This window comes from Pristis pectinata, chromosome 12 (genome assembly GCF_009764475.1).
Source record: "Pristis pectinata isolate sPriPec2 chromosome 12, sPriPec2.1.pri, whole genome shotgun sequence".
Lineage (NCBI taxonomy): Eukaryota > Metazoa > Chordata > Chondrichthyes > Rhinopristiformes > Pristidae > Pristis > Pristis pectinata.
This window is the reverse complement of record NC_067416.1, coordinates 42,509,607-42,525,849: the sequence shown is the minus strand read 5'-3', so window position 1 is coordinate 42,525,849 and position 16,243 is coordinate 42,509,607. Positions and strand designations below refer to the sequence as shown.

Below are 16,243 nucleotides of genomic sequence, written 5' to 3'. Positions count from 1 at the left end.
GTGCTTACACTTTGTAGGGTGTACGGAGAAACCCACTGTTTCCTCTCGCCAGAATCTTTGAAAGGACATAGATCGGGAGGAGCGAGAGGAGATACAACAGGTGGAGGAGTAGGTGACAAGTCTGGACAGACATGGGTGGGTGAGGATGGTGATGAGCAGAGTCTGTCACTGCACCTGAAAGCCCTCAATGCCACCCCAGAGAATGGCACCAGGAGAGTTACGCAAAATAAATCAGAGAGGCACATATCATGGGAGAATGGGCTGCAGTTGGCATGAAACTTAGGGAGTCTGATGTAGGGCTTGCTGGAGGGGATTCCATGCATCCACACTGCCAAAAGAAGTCAGAGACAAGGCTAATTTGGATAAACAACAAGATGGCTGGCATGCAATGGTGAGAGGGCAGGAGGTCAGTGTAAAGAGAGGGCAGGGGGTCAGTGCAGGGAGAGGGCAAGGGGTAGAGAGAGGGCAGGGGGTCTGTAGAGAGAGGGCAGGGGGTCAGTGCAGAGAGAGGGCAGAAGATCAGAGCAGAGAAAGGACTAGAGTGTGAAACAGGAAGAGGACAGGATGTTGGAGCAGAGAGAGAGGGCAGAGGTTAGATCAAGGAAAGAGGGCAGGAGGTTGGAACAGGGAGACAGAGCAGGAGATCAGAGCAGGGAGGGAGGGCTGGAGATCAGAACAGGGAGAGAGGGAAGGAGGTTGGAACAGGATGTGGGCGTGGGGTTAGAACAGCGACGTTACTGAGTGCCTTTGGAACATTCGTTGAATGGTGGGGAAATTACTGGAGAAGATCCTTAGGGACAGGATTTACTCACATTTGGAAAAGCATGGACTTACTGAGGATAGTCAGCATGGCTTTGTATGAGGGAGGTCCTGTCTCACAAATTTGATTGAGTTTTTTGAGGAGGTCAAAAGTCAAAAAATCTGGTGTCAAATCTTATCTCTGAATGTAGCACCAATCAAGTATGTTCCTGTCTGTTGCCTGTTAGACACCCTGCCTTATATTTATTTCCACTGCTTTTAAAATCTGATATCACCAAATCACTGCTTCCTGCTTCACCACCTCACTTGGGTCACTTTTAAGAAACCATTTCAAATCCCTTTGAAGATCCCCAGAACTTCCCAAAGTTCTGTTTAGTCACCAAGAAGTGAAAGTGGGGATAAGCTGTAAATGATAAAAGACTCAGTGATCTCTTACCTCACTTAATCTGCAGCACTTCTCCATGTATTTATCAAGACTGTCATTTGATTGTCCCCTTTTCAATGATTCATGATCGAATTGAGCTACTTCAGCATGCTCCATTCCACCTTTCGAAACTGGAAGAGAATTGGTGTCAGCAATGAGTATTTCAACCAGTGATACATGTCTGGACTGCTTCACTCCTTCATCCACAGTTGGAGGACTCTGACTGAAGTAGATGCTTGACCTGCTGTCCTTTCTGCAACCTGCAGAAGTTGTGGGCTGTCTCTGGTCGTTTACTACAGACCGTTGTTGCTCATCAATTTCTTGATCTTCTTTTATGCACATTGCAGAATTGGGACAGGGACCCGCCAGAGGTAAATGTTGAATTGCAGGAGATGTGGAAGAAATGCTCAAAGCCATCCCAGAGTCACAAGATGACACTCTTCGATGCATGACAAGGCTCTGTTCAGACCCTGAGGGGGTCAAGGGAGAATATGCACCACTTGGAAATTCAGCCCCAGAGTCCTCAGATTCTGATTTATACAGTTTCAGAACTGCACAGCTTGAAGATCCCTTTCTGTCAGTGAGTTCCGTGAATAAGTTCTGGTCGCTGGACTTTGCTAGTTCAGTGCCACCATTAGTTTGTGATCTTGGATAGTCCTCAGGATTTCTGGTCTTGGCTGGGGTGGGATGGGATGAAATATCCTCACACTCTGAGCCATTTTTCAGGACAGTCACTTTGGTCAACACCACTTTCGTCTTGGATGATTCCTGTTTTAGCACTACAAAGACAAAATCAAAATACCACACATGATCACATCCAGTTACTTTAACAGCAGAAGTCAAAAATTGAAGCTTTGCAGTCAAACAAATGCCAGCTTCCATCACTCAGCTGCAAGCAGCCAAGCCCCGGTCAGAGCTATGTTCCAGAAATAGATTCAAATGGGTATTGTAACTAATTCTAAGCTATGCATTTATGACAAACATCTAATTTAGTAATGAGCTATGAAAGCACATCTGTAAATTCGCCAATGACACCACTGTTGTTGGCAGAATCTCAGATGGCGACGAGGAGGCGTACAGGAGTGAAATAGATCGGCTGGCTGAGTGGTGTTGCAACAACAACCTCACACTCAACGTCAGCAAGACCAAGGAATTGATTGTGGACCAGGAAAGGGAAGTCAGGAGAACACATGCCAGTCCTCATTGAGGGGTCAGCGGTGGAAAGGGTGAGCAGCTTCACGCTCCTGGGTGTCAACATCTCGGAGGATCTATTCTGGGCCCAACACATTGATGTAATCATGAAGAAGGCACACCAGTGGCTCTACTTCATTGGAAGTTTGAGGGGATTTGACATGTCACCAAAGACTCTTGCAAATATCTATAGATGTACAGTGGAGAGCATTCTGACTGGTTGCGTCGCAGCCTGGTATGGAGCCTTCAATGCACGGGATCACTAGAAGCTGCAGAGACTAGACTCAGCCAGCTCCATCACAGGTACAATTCTCCCTACCATCAAGGACATCTTCAAGAGGCAGTGCCTCAAGGAGGCAGCATCCATCACCAAGGACCCTCACCATCCAGGACACCATCCAGGAGGGCTATGGGCTGTGTAGGAGGGAAGGGTTAGATTGATCATAGAGTAGGTTTATATAGGTCAGCGCAACATCGTGGGCCGAAGGGCCCGTACTGTGTTGTACTTTTCTATGTTGTATGTTCTATGCCCTCTTCTTGTTACTACCACCTGTGAGGAGGTACAGGAGCCTGAAGACCCACACTCAGTGATTCAGAGACAGCTTCTTCCCCTCCGCCATCAGATTTCTGAACAGTCCATGAACCCATGAACACTACCTCCTTATTCCTTTTCTCTTGCACTATTTATTTATTTCATAATTTATTGTAATTTTATGTCTTTGCACTGTACTGCTGCGCAAAACAACAGATTTCACGACGTATAAGTCTCTGATAATAAACCTGATTCTGATTCTGACTCTGAACCAAGAAGAAAATGCTGGAAACACTCAGCAGATCAGGCAGCATGCATGACAAGAGAAACAGAGTTAATTTTCACATTGGAGAATCTTCATCAGAATTGGAAAAGAGGGAAAAGTTAGTTTTAAGTTGCAGAGAAGGTGGGGTGGGGTTGGTTGGTGGATAGGAGAAAGGGAAGTTGCCTTAAGGATACATTGTGGAAGTCATCTGGTGAACAGGTCGACGGGGGCAGTTCGATGAGAAAAAAAATGGAACAAATGTATGAGGTTGGGGCAATTAGAGAATGACAGGGTAAACAAAGAAACACGAAAAAGTGCAAAACACAAGGCTGTAGAACATACTCAGAAGGTCAGGCTGTGCTCAGTGTAGAGAGAAAAACTGAGCCAATACCAAAGGTGGATAACCTAGAGCAGAAATTGGCAGTTCTAATATAGATAGAGAAAGTGAGTTCCTTAAATTGTACCATTGAGTCCAGAAGGATGCAACGTGCCCAGATGGAAGAGGAACTGTTGTTCCTCAAGCTTACATTAGGCCTCAGTGTAATAGTGCAGGAGACCACAGACACTTAGGTCAGAGTGGGAATGGGATGGACAATTAAAGTGGCAGGCAACAGGGAGCTCTGAGTCGCCTCTGTGGACTGAATTCACGTATTCTGCAAAGCAGTCACCCAGTGTGAATTTGGTTTCTCCATTGTGCAGGAGATTACATTGTGAAGACAAAGTGCATTGGAAGATTGGAAGAAGTGCAAGTGATTTGCTGCTTCACTTGGAAGGACTGTTTGGGTCCCTGCATGCTGGGAAGGGAAGAGATAAGAGGAGGGGTGTGGCATCTCCTCCGGGTGCATGGGAAAATGCTGTATGAAGGGGAGTGGGTGGTTGGGGTAGATGGATGAACATAATGCTGCAAGGAGAGGGAAAAGTGTGTTTGGTGGTGGAATCTTGTTAAAGCAGGTGGAAGTTGTGAAGGACGGTCAACTGAATGTGGAGATTGGTGGGGTGAAAGGTGAGGACTGGGGGCAACTCTATCCTTGCTCCGTCAGGCAGAAGTGGGGATGTGAGCAGAAATGCAGGAATTAGATGAGATGTGACCAAGGGCTCTGTCTCCTGCAGGAGAGGGGAAGATATAGTTCAGGAAGAAGGAAGGCAACTCAGTGGCACCTTTTGTGGAAAGCCTCATCATTGGAGAAAATATGATATGGACAGAGGAATAAGGAGAATGAAAGGAGTCCTCATTCGGAGGTAGGGTTGGAGGAAGTTTAGTTGGGATAGCTGTGGTGTCTGTAGGCTTGTAATGAATGTCTGTGGTTTGTCTATCTCCTAAAAGGAGACAGATAGATGGAGAAGAGAAAGAGAGATGAACAGACTATGTGAAGTGGAGAGCAGGGTAGAAAGTTGCAGCAAAAGGAATGAAATTTTCAAGTTCACATGGAAAACACAGACGTGTTAAATCATTATACTCAGTTCTATGTATCAGATTCTTGCTCCAGGTAGAGTGACAAATATATTCTCTCCCCCTGCTCCATCCCCAAAGCCCTCCAAATTATTTTTCTTCAAATACCAATGCCAATGCCTTTCAAAAGCCTTGATTGACTTTGTTTCCACCACACTCAGAGGCAATCAGTTCCAGAATATAACCACTATTTCGGTGAAAAGATTTTTGCTCACAGTTTCCACACGTCTCCTGCCCAACACTTTAAACCTATGCCCCGATGTTGTTGAACAATTCACTAATTTAGAACTTCCTTGCCCCAACAAGAACCACTCCGTCTTCTCTGGTCTAACACCTTGTAGCTGAAATGTTGGAACCATTCTAATAAATCTTCTCTGTCGCCTCTCTAGGACCTTCACATCTTTACAAAAGAAGGGTGGTTGGAATTGTTTCCAATACTCCAGGTAAAAACAAGGATTTTATAACTTCCCCACTTTTGCACTCTATGCCTCTCTTTACGAAACCAACTTTCGAAGATTTATGCACATATATACCAATATAGATCCAGGGGTATTGTGCCATTTAATCTATTTAATCTCTCATTTTTTCCACACTTCTCAATTTAATTTCATCTGCAGACTATTTATTCCTCTTGTCGTCTATTATGACCCTTCTTCTTACCATACTTCCAAATTTTGTGCCATTTTGAATTGTGAAAAATCACTCTGAACACTCATATACGTCATATATGTATATTTACGACCATGATAATACTAAGAAAAAGATCTTTACTGGCTGTAAAGGGATTTGAGATGAAATGAGGTCAAATATGGTAAAATCAACAATATAATATACGATTATTCAGAAATGCTAATGGTTGGGCATCTGGTTCACTCAGTGCTGTTTCCCAGGTCCCCTTTAAACTCGCTGGGGCCCAATATCCTGTGCCCCCTTTAAACTCACTGGGGCCTCATTTCCTGCACTCCCTTAAACCCAGCAGGGCCCCATTTCCTGTGTTCCCTTCAAACTTACCAGGTTCACTGGAAAATTTATTATGTCATCGTATAACATTTAAAACAAGAAAGTGTGTTGAGGTATTAGTAGTAGTAATATTCAATTGTCCAGAAAATCAGCCAGTCTGATATGACCGAAGTCCCAAGCGTGCTGGTTTATTGGAGTTTTACTGTAAATGCAAATATTATTTTAACTTTAAGATGCCTATTTTGTTTTTCTTCCAGGTTGGTATGCATCTGGAAACATCAGGATATGCCTGGGGGGTTGGCAACTCTACTGCTTCATGCTTCCAGGAATTTTCTTTTCTGTTTTTGATTTGGACTTTCAGTTTCAGCATTTTATTTTGCTCTGTGTTTTGTGTTTGTCTCCTGTACCCTTGGGTAAGGAAGTGAATACAAAAGAACAGTCCAATATTCCATTCCTGAACTCTTTCCCACACTGGCACAGATGAGAGGGTCTTGGTGACCTGCATCCCCCCTACATTGTCTGGTTTAACCCTTCTTGGAAAGACGGATGTGGACATCCAGAAATATACTGTATATGTTGGGCTAACAATTCCATGTTTTGATGGCCATCTGGTTCACACACGCACCACGACTATTCAGGTAAGAGTAAAAATCAGAATCAGAATTAGTTTTATTATCTTTGACTTATAAGACGTGAAATGTGTTGTTTTGCGGCAGCAGTACAGTGCAAAGACATAAAATTACTATACATTGGCATAACAAGGTAGTGTTCATCAGTTCAATGGATTGTTCAGAAATCTGATGGCAGAGGGGAAGAAGCTGTTCCTAAATCATTGAATGTGGGTCTTCAGGCTCCTGTACCTCCTCCCCAATGGTAGTAATGTAAAGAGAACATGTCCTAGATGGTGAGGGTCCTTAATGATGGATGCCGCCTTCTTGAGGCACTGCCTCTTGAAGACGTCATCGATGGTGGGGAGGGTTGTGCTTATGATGTATCTGGCTGAGTCTACAACCCCCTGCAGCATCTTGCAATCCTATGCATTGGAGCCTCCTTAGCAGGCTGTTGCAACCAGTCAGAATGCTCTCCACCGTACATCTTTAGATATTTGCAAGAGTCTTTGGTGACATACCTAATCTCCTCAAACTCCTAATGAAGTAGAGCCACTGGTGTGCCTTCTCTGTGATTGCATCAATGTGTTGGGCCCAGAATAGATTCTCTGAGATGTTGATGCCCAGGAACTTGGAGCTGCTCACCTTTTCCACCGCTGACCCCTCTATGAGGATTGGTGCATGTTCTCCCAACCTCCCCTTCCTGAAGTCCACAATCAGCACCTTGGTCTTGCTGACGTTGAGTGTGAGGTTGTTGTTGTGACACCACTCAGCCAGCCGATCTATCTCACTGCTGTACACCACCTCGTCGCCATCTGAGATTCTACCAACAACAGTGGTGTCATCGGCAAATTTATAGATGGCGTTTGAGCTGTGCTTAGCCACACTGTCATGAGTGTAGAGAGAGTAGAGCAGTGGGCTAAACATGCATCCTTGAGGTGTGCCTGTGTTGATTGTCAGTGAGCAGGAGATGTTATTACTGATCTGCACTGACTGTGGTCTCCCAATTAGGAAGTCAAGGATCCAGTTGCAGAGGGAGGTACAGAGGCCCAGGTTTTGAAGGTTGTTAATTAATACTGAGGGGATGATGGTGTTGAACGTTGAACTGTAATCGATAAACAGCAGCCTGACTGACATATGTTTTGCTGTTGTCTAAGTGCTCCAAAGCAGAGTGGAGAGCTGGTGAGATTGTGTCCGCTGTAGACCTGCTGTGGTGGTAGGCAAATTGCAGTGGGTCCAGGTCCTTGCTCAGGCAGGAGTTAATTCTAGCAATGACCAAACTCTCGAAGCACTTTATCACAGTAGATGTGAGTGCTACTGGGCGATAGTCATTGAGGCAATATTGAAGCGTGCAAGAGTTCCACAATATAAGATTGCCTGTTATAAGTTTGTGTAAGAAGAATATGTTTGAATCACCAATTGCTTTGTATACTTGGAGAGAAACTTCCATAAAACACACTTGTCTAGAAATTAGATCGTTCCTGATAGGAATGTTGCTGCTACTCAATGTTGTTAATCCATGCCAGTGGAACTAGATGTAATGTTCAATCAAAATATTCATCGAAACATCGGTCATTGCCCACCCTGCGATAAGTGGTCATCAGCCCAGGTCCCGACAACTACTATGGTAAATTAGTGCATGTGCTGGCACATCCTTGCACTATTTGGCATTAAGGCTCCAGACCTCGAAGGGAACCTGTCCCAGTGAACTACAGTACTGCAGAAAGTGTTGTGTGTGGAGGGTGCTGGTAAAGAGGAGAGAAGGGAACATGCACCCACACCCCCAATGATTCATGGATTTGAAACTCATCATCCCTGTGGGCAGAGAAAGTATATCCTGTGCACCAGAGGTGCCATGAGGCCATGAAATGAAAAGAAGGGGACAGGCAGTTCCAGCAGAGCAGACCAGGAGTAAATGTCTATACAACTGGGAGCTGAGATGAAGAAGGTGATGTGGTGTGTTGCATTGTTATTTGCTTATATCCCCTTACATGCATGCAGCTGCATCACTGCTTCAGAGCTCATCTTTCACCAATGGACACTCATTGCTCCAACTGTCCTCTTCAATTCCTCACTACCTTCCTCCTTCAGAACAACCCACACACACTCACACACACACACACACACACACACACACACACACACACACACACACACTCACACACACATGCTCACACATACCACACACACGCGCACACACTGACACACACACACTCACACACTCACACATTCACACACACAGGCACACACAATTACACACACACACACACACAGACACAAGCACTCTCACACACTCACACACACTAATACTGATACACACACTCTCACACACACTCACATGCACACTCACACATACACTCTGACACACGTTCAGACACACTCACATATACACTCATACACACTCACACACAGTCACACACACAGACACACACACAGCAACTCACACACACACAGACACACACACACAGACATAAACACACACACTCACACACACAGACACACACTCATATACATGGACACACACTCACACACACATGCACGCACAATGACATACACAGAGACACACATACACACACACACACACACACACACACACACACACACACACACACACACTCACACACACAAGCAACTCAATAACCACATCATCATAGCACTTTGAAAATGATTTGCCTTTTAGTTTTCCAGGATAAGGTTGCCCACAAATAACTGTCTAGTCTCACAATCTACTGGAGGAACTCAGCATGTCGAGCAGCATCTGTGGGGGAAAGGAATTGTCGACATTTCAGGTTGAAATCCTGCATCAGGATGCAAAGTCCTGTGGAAGCGTTGTGTTAATCTTTGCTTAGATGCTTTTAGTTGTCCAGCTGCACTTTTTTGCACTTGTTGTTCTAGCAGCCTTTCCGCTGTTGGGAATAGAGTATAAAGCTCTCACAAAATTTCCTGCTGTGAATAATGGCCCATTATCAATGATCAGCACCTCAAGGGTGCCATATCCGGCAAGTTGTCTTTTGAGCTTGCACATAATCATCAACTGATGTATGTATCCTACAAGTTTATCTTTGTTACCAAATACATTTTCCTATTGAGGTTAGACATATCTGACTCAGTCTTTCTCCTGATTCTAAGGGTTCATCTCCTTCAGAGTGCAAACCCCAGAAGATTTCAGTGTTGTCTGGTTCTACATTGACAGTTGGTCTTAACTGAACTGCCCCCGGATTAATGGTTTGCTTCAGGAGAACATTGTATATTGCTCGTGAGTTAAGTCGAAATGCCAGTGGTTGCCCTTGGCATAGATACAGTACATCTTGTGTGTCTTCCTTTCACAGAGTTGACTTTCTACAGCACCAGACTTATCATTTTCAACTGGTACTCTGAATCCAATCCTTTCTATTCCTGCAAGGCTCAATTTGTCCACTCCATGGACTTCTGGTATCCTCTTCATTGTGCACTGTTTGTAGAAACATTTTACGTTCCACAATGCACACTCTTTCCCAAATGTAAAGCGTTTCTTTTTTTACAGCCACTCATGTTGCCAAGCACAATCCAACATCTCGCCAGTTTTGGCTGTACTTTCTCTTTTCTGGCTTTTGCCTCGTGCTTCACCACAGGCACTTCCTCCTGCTGGACATTTCTAGCCTGGCTTTAGGCAGCTCCGCAGCTTTGCATCTCTACATATAATTTTCTGGAGTCACTTTCTCGAGGCAGTAATGGAGCAGGCTACAGCTCCCATGGAGACATCCATGAAACTCATCCAAAGTCTTCTTTTTTCAGTGGAGTCTCAGACTGCTCCAGAGATCTGCTTTCTGTACTGCTAAAGCAGAGGGCTGACAACCTATCAGTGTAAGCTCTCTGTGTGTGCAGGTCTAGAGGTTTTGACAATGGCACAACTTGGATCAAAAAAGTACACAGCCTGTTGCTGCATCATCCTCGGAGAGTTCCAGTGGCATTAGGGAACATGAAATGGTCGAAGTAGTGGGGCCAGCAATCTAATTTGGATGGATCTCCCAAAAGGAAAACTAAAGACTGATTAGTTTATGTCAGTGTATGGTTAGTGAGTTTTCTTTGTGGCTATTGTTTTGACATTGCTGTTACTTAAAATATGTTCTTTAAATCATTCCTGCATCTGGATTTCACTTAAAAGTGCAGATGGGGTGAATGTGGAGGCTTCTGAAAGATGGGCTAATTCACACTCTAAGGGCTTTCGGTCTTCACCCGTGCTACCCTTAGAAATGACCCTTTGTTTCTGACTTTGCAAACTCCTAAGGCAGCTTGCAAGTTTTCTTCAGCAAGGAGATAGCACTATTGAAGGGGAATTTCAGTAATCTGGCATGTGTGCCAAAAATAATCAGTGTCAGGGAGCTTTAACACTGTCAGGCACTTATACTGTGTGACTTTCTTAGTCCATGTAATTTCTTCCTGCTCTTTATCCTATTAGGTGTCACGTCACTCATATAACCCAGAGGAAGCACATGCTGAATGATCTTCCTTTGGCCATGACCCATTAATGAGGCTTTTCTGGTAAGCCAGGTGCAGGCATTGATTACATTGAAACTGACAGATGGAGGGATTCTGAAGGTGAAGCCATAACCCCTGGAGAGAATCCAACCATTTGGATTGGTAAGGCATTGAATTTGCTTGCAAGATGTTGAGCACAAAGGTCGACTATATTCAAGGATGAAATAGATAATTTTTGGACTAAGATGGTCAAAGGGATCAGGCAGGAAATTGGTGCTGTGGCCAACAATCAGACTGAATGGAGGAGCATGTTCAAGGCTGGTTGGCCTACTCCTAGTTCTTTTGTTCTTGGTCAAGAACATGGCACTTTCCCATCTGCCTCTCTGCTCAGTGTCCTACCTTTGCCCTCTCTAAACCACTCACTCTCCCATCGCTCATGCGATGTCCCCAGCCACCTCATCGCTCTCCCACTCCTTCCCTCCACCCCATCCAATCTCTTCACTCCTCTCCTTCGGCACTCCCCTTAAGGTCAAGGTCGACTTCCTTCCATTAAATGGAAGGTGCCAAACACAACTTTAATTTCCAAATTGTGACGCCTACATTTGTCCAACTCATTTATGAAAAGCAAAGGGCCTGCTACTCACCACGGAACACACAGCCCTCCTCTCAATATAATTTGTTGACCATCACCTTTTGCTGTCTGCCACTGAGCTCATTTTTATCCAACTTGTCACTTTCTCTTAGTTCTGTGGGTCTTTGCTTTCTTGATTAATAAGTGGGGCTTAGTCAGACACCTTGGTAAAATTTATGTGTCAAATCAGATGCTCTACACTTATTGATGGTCGTTGTTATCTCTTCAAAAACTTCAATTAAGTTAGTCAGATATAACATTCCTTTAACAAATCCTTGCTGACTGTCCTTGATTAACCTGTGCCTCTCTTAATGATGATTTAGACCTTCCTTCAGATGTTTTTCCCACAATTTTCCCATAACCATTGTCAGGCTGACAGGCCTCTGGGTACCCAGTGGACCTATTTCTCCCTTTTTAATCAATCTTGAGCGTTCTCAAAAAGCATCAGAAAATTATAGTCACAGCCTGCACTATTTCCTCCCATGCTTCCTTTAAGGACAGGGGATACATTTTATTCAGGTCTGTCAATTTGTCCTCTTTCAAAGATGGATAATAAGCTTCCTTCCCCTCTCTAGTTTTCACTTCCGCTCTTCCTGAGGACAATGCAGTGTTCATTCATTTCGTCTTCTATCTCTGTAATCAGGCTGCATTTTTGATGTCTTATTGCACCAGTCTCCCCCCCGCCCCCACCACCCTTTCTATTCCTTACCCTTCAAGGAATTATAGAACATTTTAGGTATTTCCACAATTTTACCTCCCTATATTTTTCCATACACCCTTTATGCCTGCCTTTTTAATTTCACCCTTCCTCCTCTTTCAGTGTTTGTCTCAGAAACTGTCATGAGCTTTCTTTCCTTGCTTTATCTTGCCGAATAACATGTTCCTCAACCTCCATGGGAGTCTGGAATTGGGTGCGTCCCCTTTTTTTCAATGGGTAGAGCTTTGAAAATTCACCATCTCCTCCTCAAAAACCTCCCATTGTTCTGACGGTGGTTTATCTTCCAGTAGCTGTTTCTAGTCCACTTTTGCTAAATCATATGTCTTGTAAAAGTGGGTTTGTCCCTATATAAAACTTTTGCTTCCAGTCTACCTTCGTCCTTTTCCATAACTGTGCTAAATTGAGCTGAATAATGATCCCTGACCCCAAAATGGTCTGCCACTACCAGCGTTTTACCTGCTCAGATTCATTCCTAAAAGCTAAATCTGATATGTCCTCTCCTTGGTTGGGTTGCTATATATTGATTAAGAAATTATCTTGAATGCATTTCAAGAATTCTGCTCCCTTCGTTACATTTTTTGCTTCTATCTTTGTTGCCATCTCAGTTAATGTTAGGGTAGCTGAGATCCACAACCATTATGTCCTTATTTTGGTAGATCTCTGAAATTTGTCCCCTTACTTTCTATGAATGTTAGCCAGGGTAAGGTTAGCCTAAGTAATGTGGGACCCTAAGTAAACCCTAAGTAAACACTTAATATAATTTGTTTATTATAATTTGTTTATAATTTCTAAATATAATATTATATTTATACCTAAAGTAAACCCTTTCCTCTTTCTCCATTCAACCCACATTGTCTCATAGAAACATAGAAAAACTACAGCACAATTCAGGCCCTTCGGCCCACAAAGCTGTGCCGAACATGTCCCTACCCTAGAAATTACTAGGCTTACCCATAGCCCTCTATTTTACTCAGCTCCATGTACCTATCCGACAGTCTCTTAAAAGACCCTATTGTATCCGCCTCCACCACCGTTGCCGGCAGCCCATTGCATGCACTCACCACTCTCTGAGTAAAAGACTTACCCCTGACATCACCTCTATAGCTACTCCCCAGCACCTTAAACCTATGTCCTTTTGTGGCCACCATTTCAGCCCTGGGGAAAAACCTCTGACTATCTACCCGATCAATACCTCCCATCATCTTAAATACCTCCATCAAGTCCCACCCCTATCCTCCGTTTCTCCAAGGAGAAAAGGCCGAGTTCCCTCAGCCTGCTTTCATAAGGCATGCTCCACATTCCAGGCAGCATCCTAGTAAATCTCCTCTGCACCCTTTCTATGGCTTCCACATCCTTCCTGTAGTGAGGTGACCAGAACTGAGCACAGTACTCCAAGTGGGGTCTGACCAGGGACCTATATAGCTGTAACAATACCTCTCGGCTCCTAAATTCAATTCCACGATTGATGAAGGTCAATACACTTTATGCCTTCTTAACCACAGAGTCAACCTATGTTGATCTTTCTGGAATTCTATCTATCCTTGCAGTTGCAATTGTCTTTTCAACCAACATCACTACACTTCCTCCTACCACCGCGATGTAATTATGTACAGCACAATCTGTCTGGATGGCACACAAAACAAAAGCTTTTCACTGTATCTCGGTACGTGTGACAATAACAAACCAATACCAAAACTAACTGCACCTGAAAAAACCTGTAATCAGTGAAGTGCAGCTGTCACTCCTGTTTTTTTTTCTGCTAAAGGCCACTACCCCAATCTCCTTTCCATTTGTTGTGTCCTCAGTTCATTCCCTTGATTCCTTGTGCTGAAGTAGGGGCATAGGTTATGTTACTGAACGAGCAGCCAGAGTCTGGATCACTGATCCAGGGATACCAGCTTGAATCTCACCCCAGCAGCTCGGGAATATAGCTTCACAAAATTAAATAAATCTGTACTTTGTTACGCAAAGAAAAATCTAGTACTCGTAACAGGAACCATGAAATCACTAGACCATTGTAAAAAAAACTCCTCATCAAAGGAAATCTGTCCCTGACTGGGACTAGACTATGTGTGACTCCAGACCCACCAAATGAGATCTTCACTGCCACCTCAGCTGAGGGACAGTTAGGGTCGGAAAATAAATGCCAGCACTAGCAGCAAAGTCCACATCCTGCTTTTGTACTCTGTGTCTCCCTGTACAGGATCTCATCTCTGTACAGCTTAATCAACTTGTCCTGTTTTTAATCATTTTTGAGTCTGTATGTATGAGCCTCTGCACCTCAAAACCTTTTAGTTTCACCGTTTAAAGTACTTGTCCTTTGCTTATTGGTCATTGGTTTTGGGAGCAAATCTGAAGGGTTGTAGGGTGGGGTGTAGAGGGTGGAATTGTAGCACGTTTACTGCAGGTTTTCTCTCACTGGAACCCTGGCTGACTGTGATTTTAATCATAGATACAAACCTGATGATTTTGAAAGCTTCAGGCCTCTCGGATTCTCACCCCTGCTCTGCACCACACCAGCACTCTTGAACTCATTTATAAGCAGGATTAAGTCAGAGGGCACGCAAAGGGTCAACTCAGTTCTAATCCTGACTCTCTGACCTGCGGAGGTCCACTGGACAGAGGGGTTGGCCAGGGGGTAAGACGTAACAGCTAGAGGTGGCAGATTTAAAGGGTGCTTCAGTGCAGCTCAGTTTAACTCACAAATTGGATATGTTAGCCACTTACACAAGCACACAACACATTAGCCACTTCTACTCCCTACCTTTTTTCCAGGAGCTTCCTATTCCGAAGATGCCATTCCTCCCAAACATCATCAGTCGGTGCTCTTAGAAATTAATCTCCTGCTGTTTTGCTTCAGTATCCAGCTCTCTCCTCAGACACAGCCATGTACCCCGGCAACATGCTGGAAGTTTAAAAAAAGGATATATTCAAACCACTCTCGAGCTGGATAAATCTTGCAATGAAGGAAGGAAGCTGGGTGTGAGCAAAGCTAGGTCACTGGCAGTACTTCCCACTGCTCAAGGCAGGCATCCAGCAATCACTTTCTGAAGGGAACAGCTCCCTTCCTGATAAAGTGAGGGGGAGGGACGAGGGGGGAGGTGGAGAGTACAAGCAGCTGAGCTAATCAGCACCCACTCACACCAGCAACAGGACAGGGGAGGCTCCGGCAGCCACTCACAACCTTGCCTTAGGAGGGGAGATATGATGGAAGGATGAAAGCTGAAGATGCAGTCATTCAACAAAATCTGAAATAAATAAAAACACTTCATTTTTCACTGCGGCATATCTCTTTGTCCAAAGAGAGAAGTTGGAAAGCTGCTATTCTGGACTGTGAGGCACATCTGTATCCCTTTGTTTTTTGTTTTTAGTTCTTCTCTGAAAGCAGGTGGAATGAGAAAGATTCCGAGAACTGACCCACTCAAGCCCCTGTATACCCTCTCCAGTTTCTTGGCAGGCACGAAAGGCCTTCTGTTGCACCTTTTAATATTTCAGATAATGGGTAATTTCTCAACCACCACACAGCCCTCGGTGAACACACAGCAAGCGCCGAGAGAGCTGGAAAGGAATGCACTTCTATCAGGCTGCTGAGGCTGCCCACTGGTATGTGATGTTTGTTAAATACTTCACAAAATGTTTTTATGACAGTCTTGTGCAAGAGCTGGTAGTGAAGTCAGCCTTTTCAAGCAGTTATACTGGAAAAGTCAGCTTCTGTTGCTGATCTGACCGATTATAATGCCGGTCTTCAGAACATAAGAATGAGAAAGCAGGAGTAGGCCATTCAGCCCCTCATACCTGCTCCCCCATTCAGTAAGGTCATTGCTGATTTTCTTACCTCTGTTCCACTTCCCTGCACTAACTCCTTATCTCTCAATTCCTTTCATATTTAGAAAATCTCGGCCTTGAACATAGTCAGAAATCGAGCCTCCTCTGGCCTCGTGGGCACTAAATTCCAAAGATTCGCCACCTTCTTCTCTCCTACTTCTCACTCTGCCTTGATTAGTCAACCTCTCATTTTGTGACGGTGACCATTGTTTCTAATCACCCAGCCAGGGAAGTATCAACTCCACATCTACCCTGTCAGGCCCTGCAAGAATTTTGCATGTTTCGATGAGATCACCACTTCTTCTCAACTCAAGGCCTAGTTTGCATAAGTTCTCCTCATATGACGAACATGCCGTTTCAGGAATTAAACTTGGTAAACTTTTGCTGCATTCCTTGCATTGCAAGTATATCCTTTATTTAGG

At 44.3% G+C, this 16,243-nt stretch overlaps 1 protein-coding gene across 1 annotated transcript in view; it reads right to left on the bottom strand.

The window, feature by feature from the left end:
• si:ch211-250c4.3 (uncharacterized protein LOC100535981 homolog) overlaps positions 1 to 15,045 on the bottom strand; it is a 59,414-nt gene extending 44,369 nt beyond the window's left edge. The window contains exons 1-2 of the mRNA XM_052027567.1: positions 14,761 to 15,045; positions 1,196 to 1,962 (exon numbers count right to left, since the gene is read on the bottom strand). Of these exons, the coding sequence (XP_051883527.1) occupies positions 1,196 to 1,962; positions 14,761 to 14,812 (819 nt within the window). The 5' untranslated portion in view covers positions 14,813 to 15,045. The remainder of the gene's footprint in view (positions 1 to 1,195; positions 1,963 to 14,760) is intronic.
• Positions 15,046 to 16,243: the final 1,198 nt, after the last annotated feature.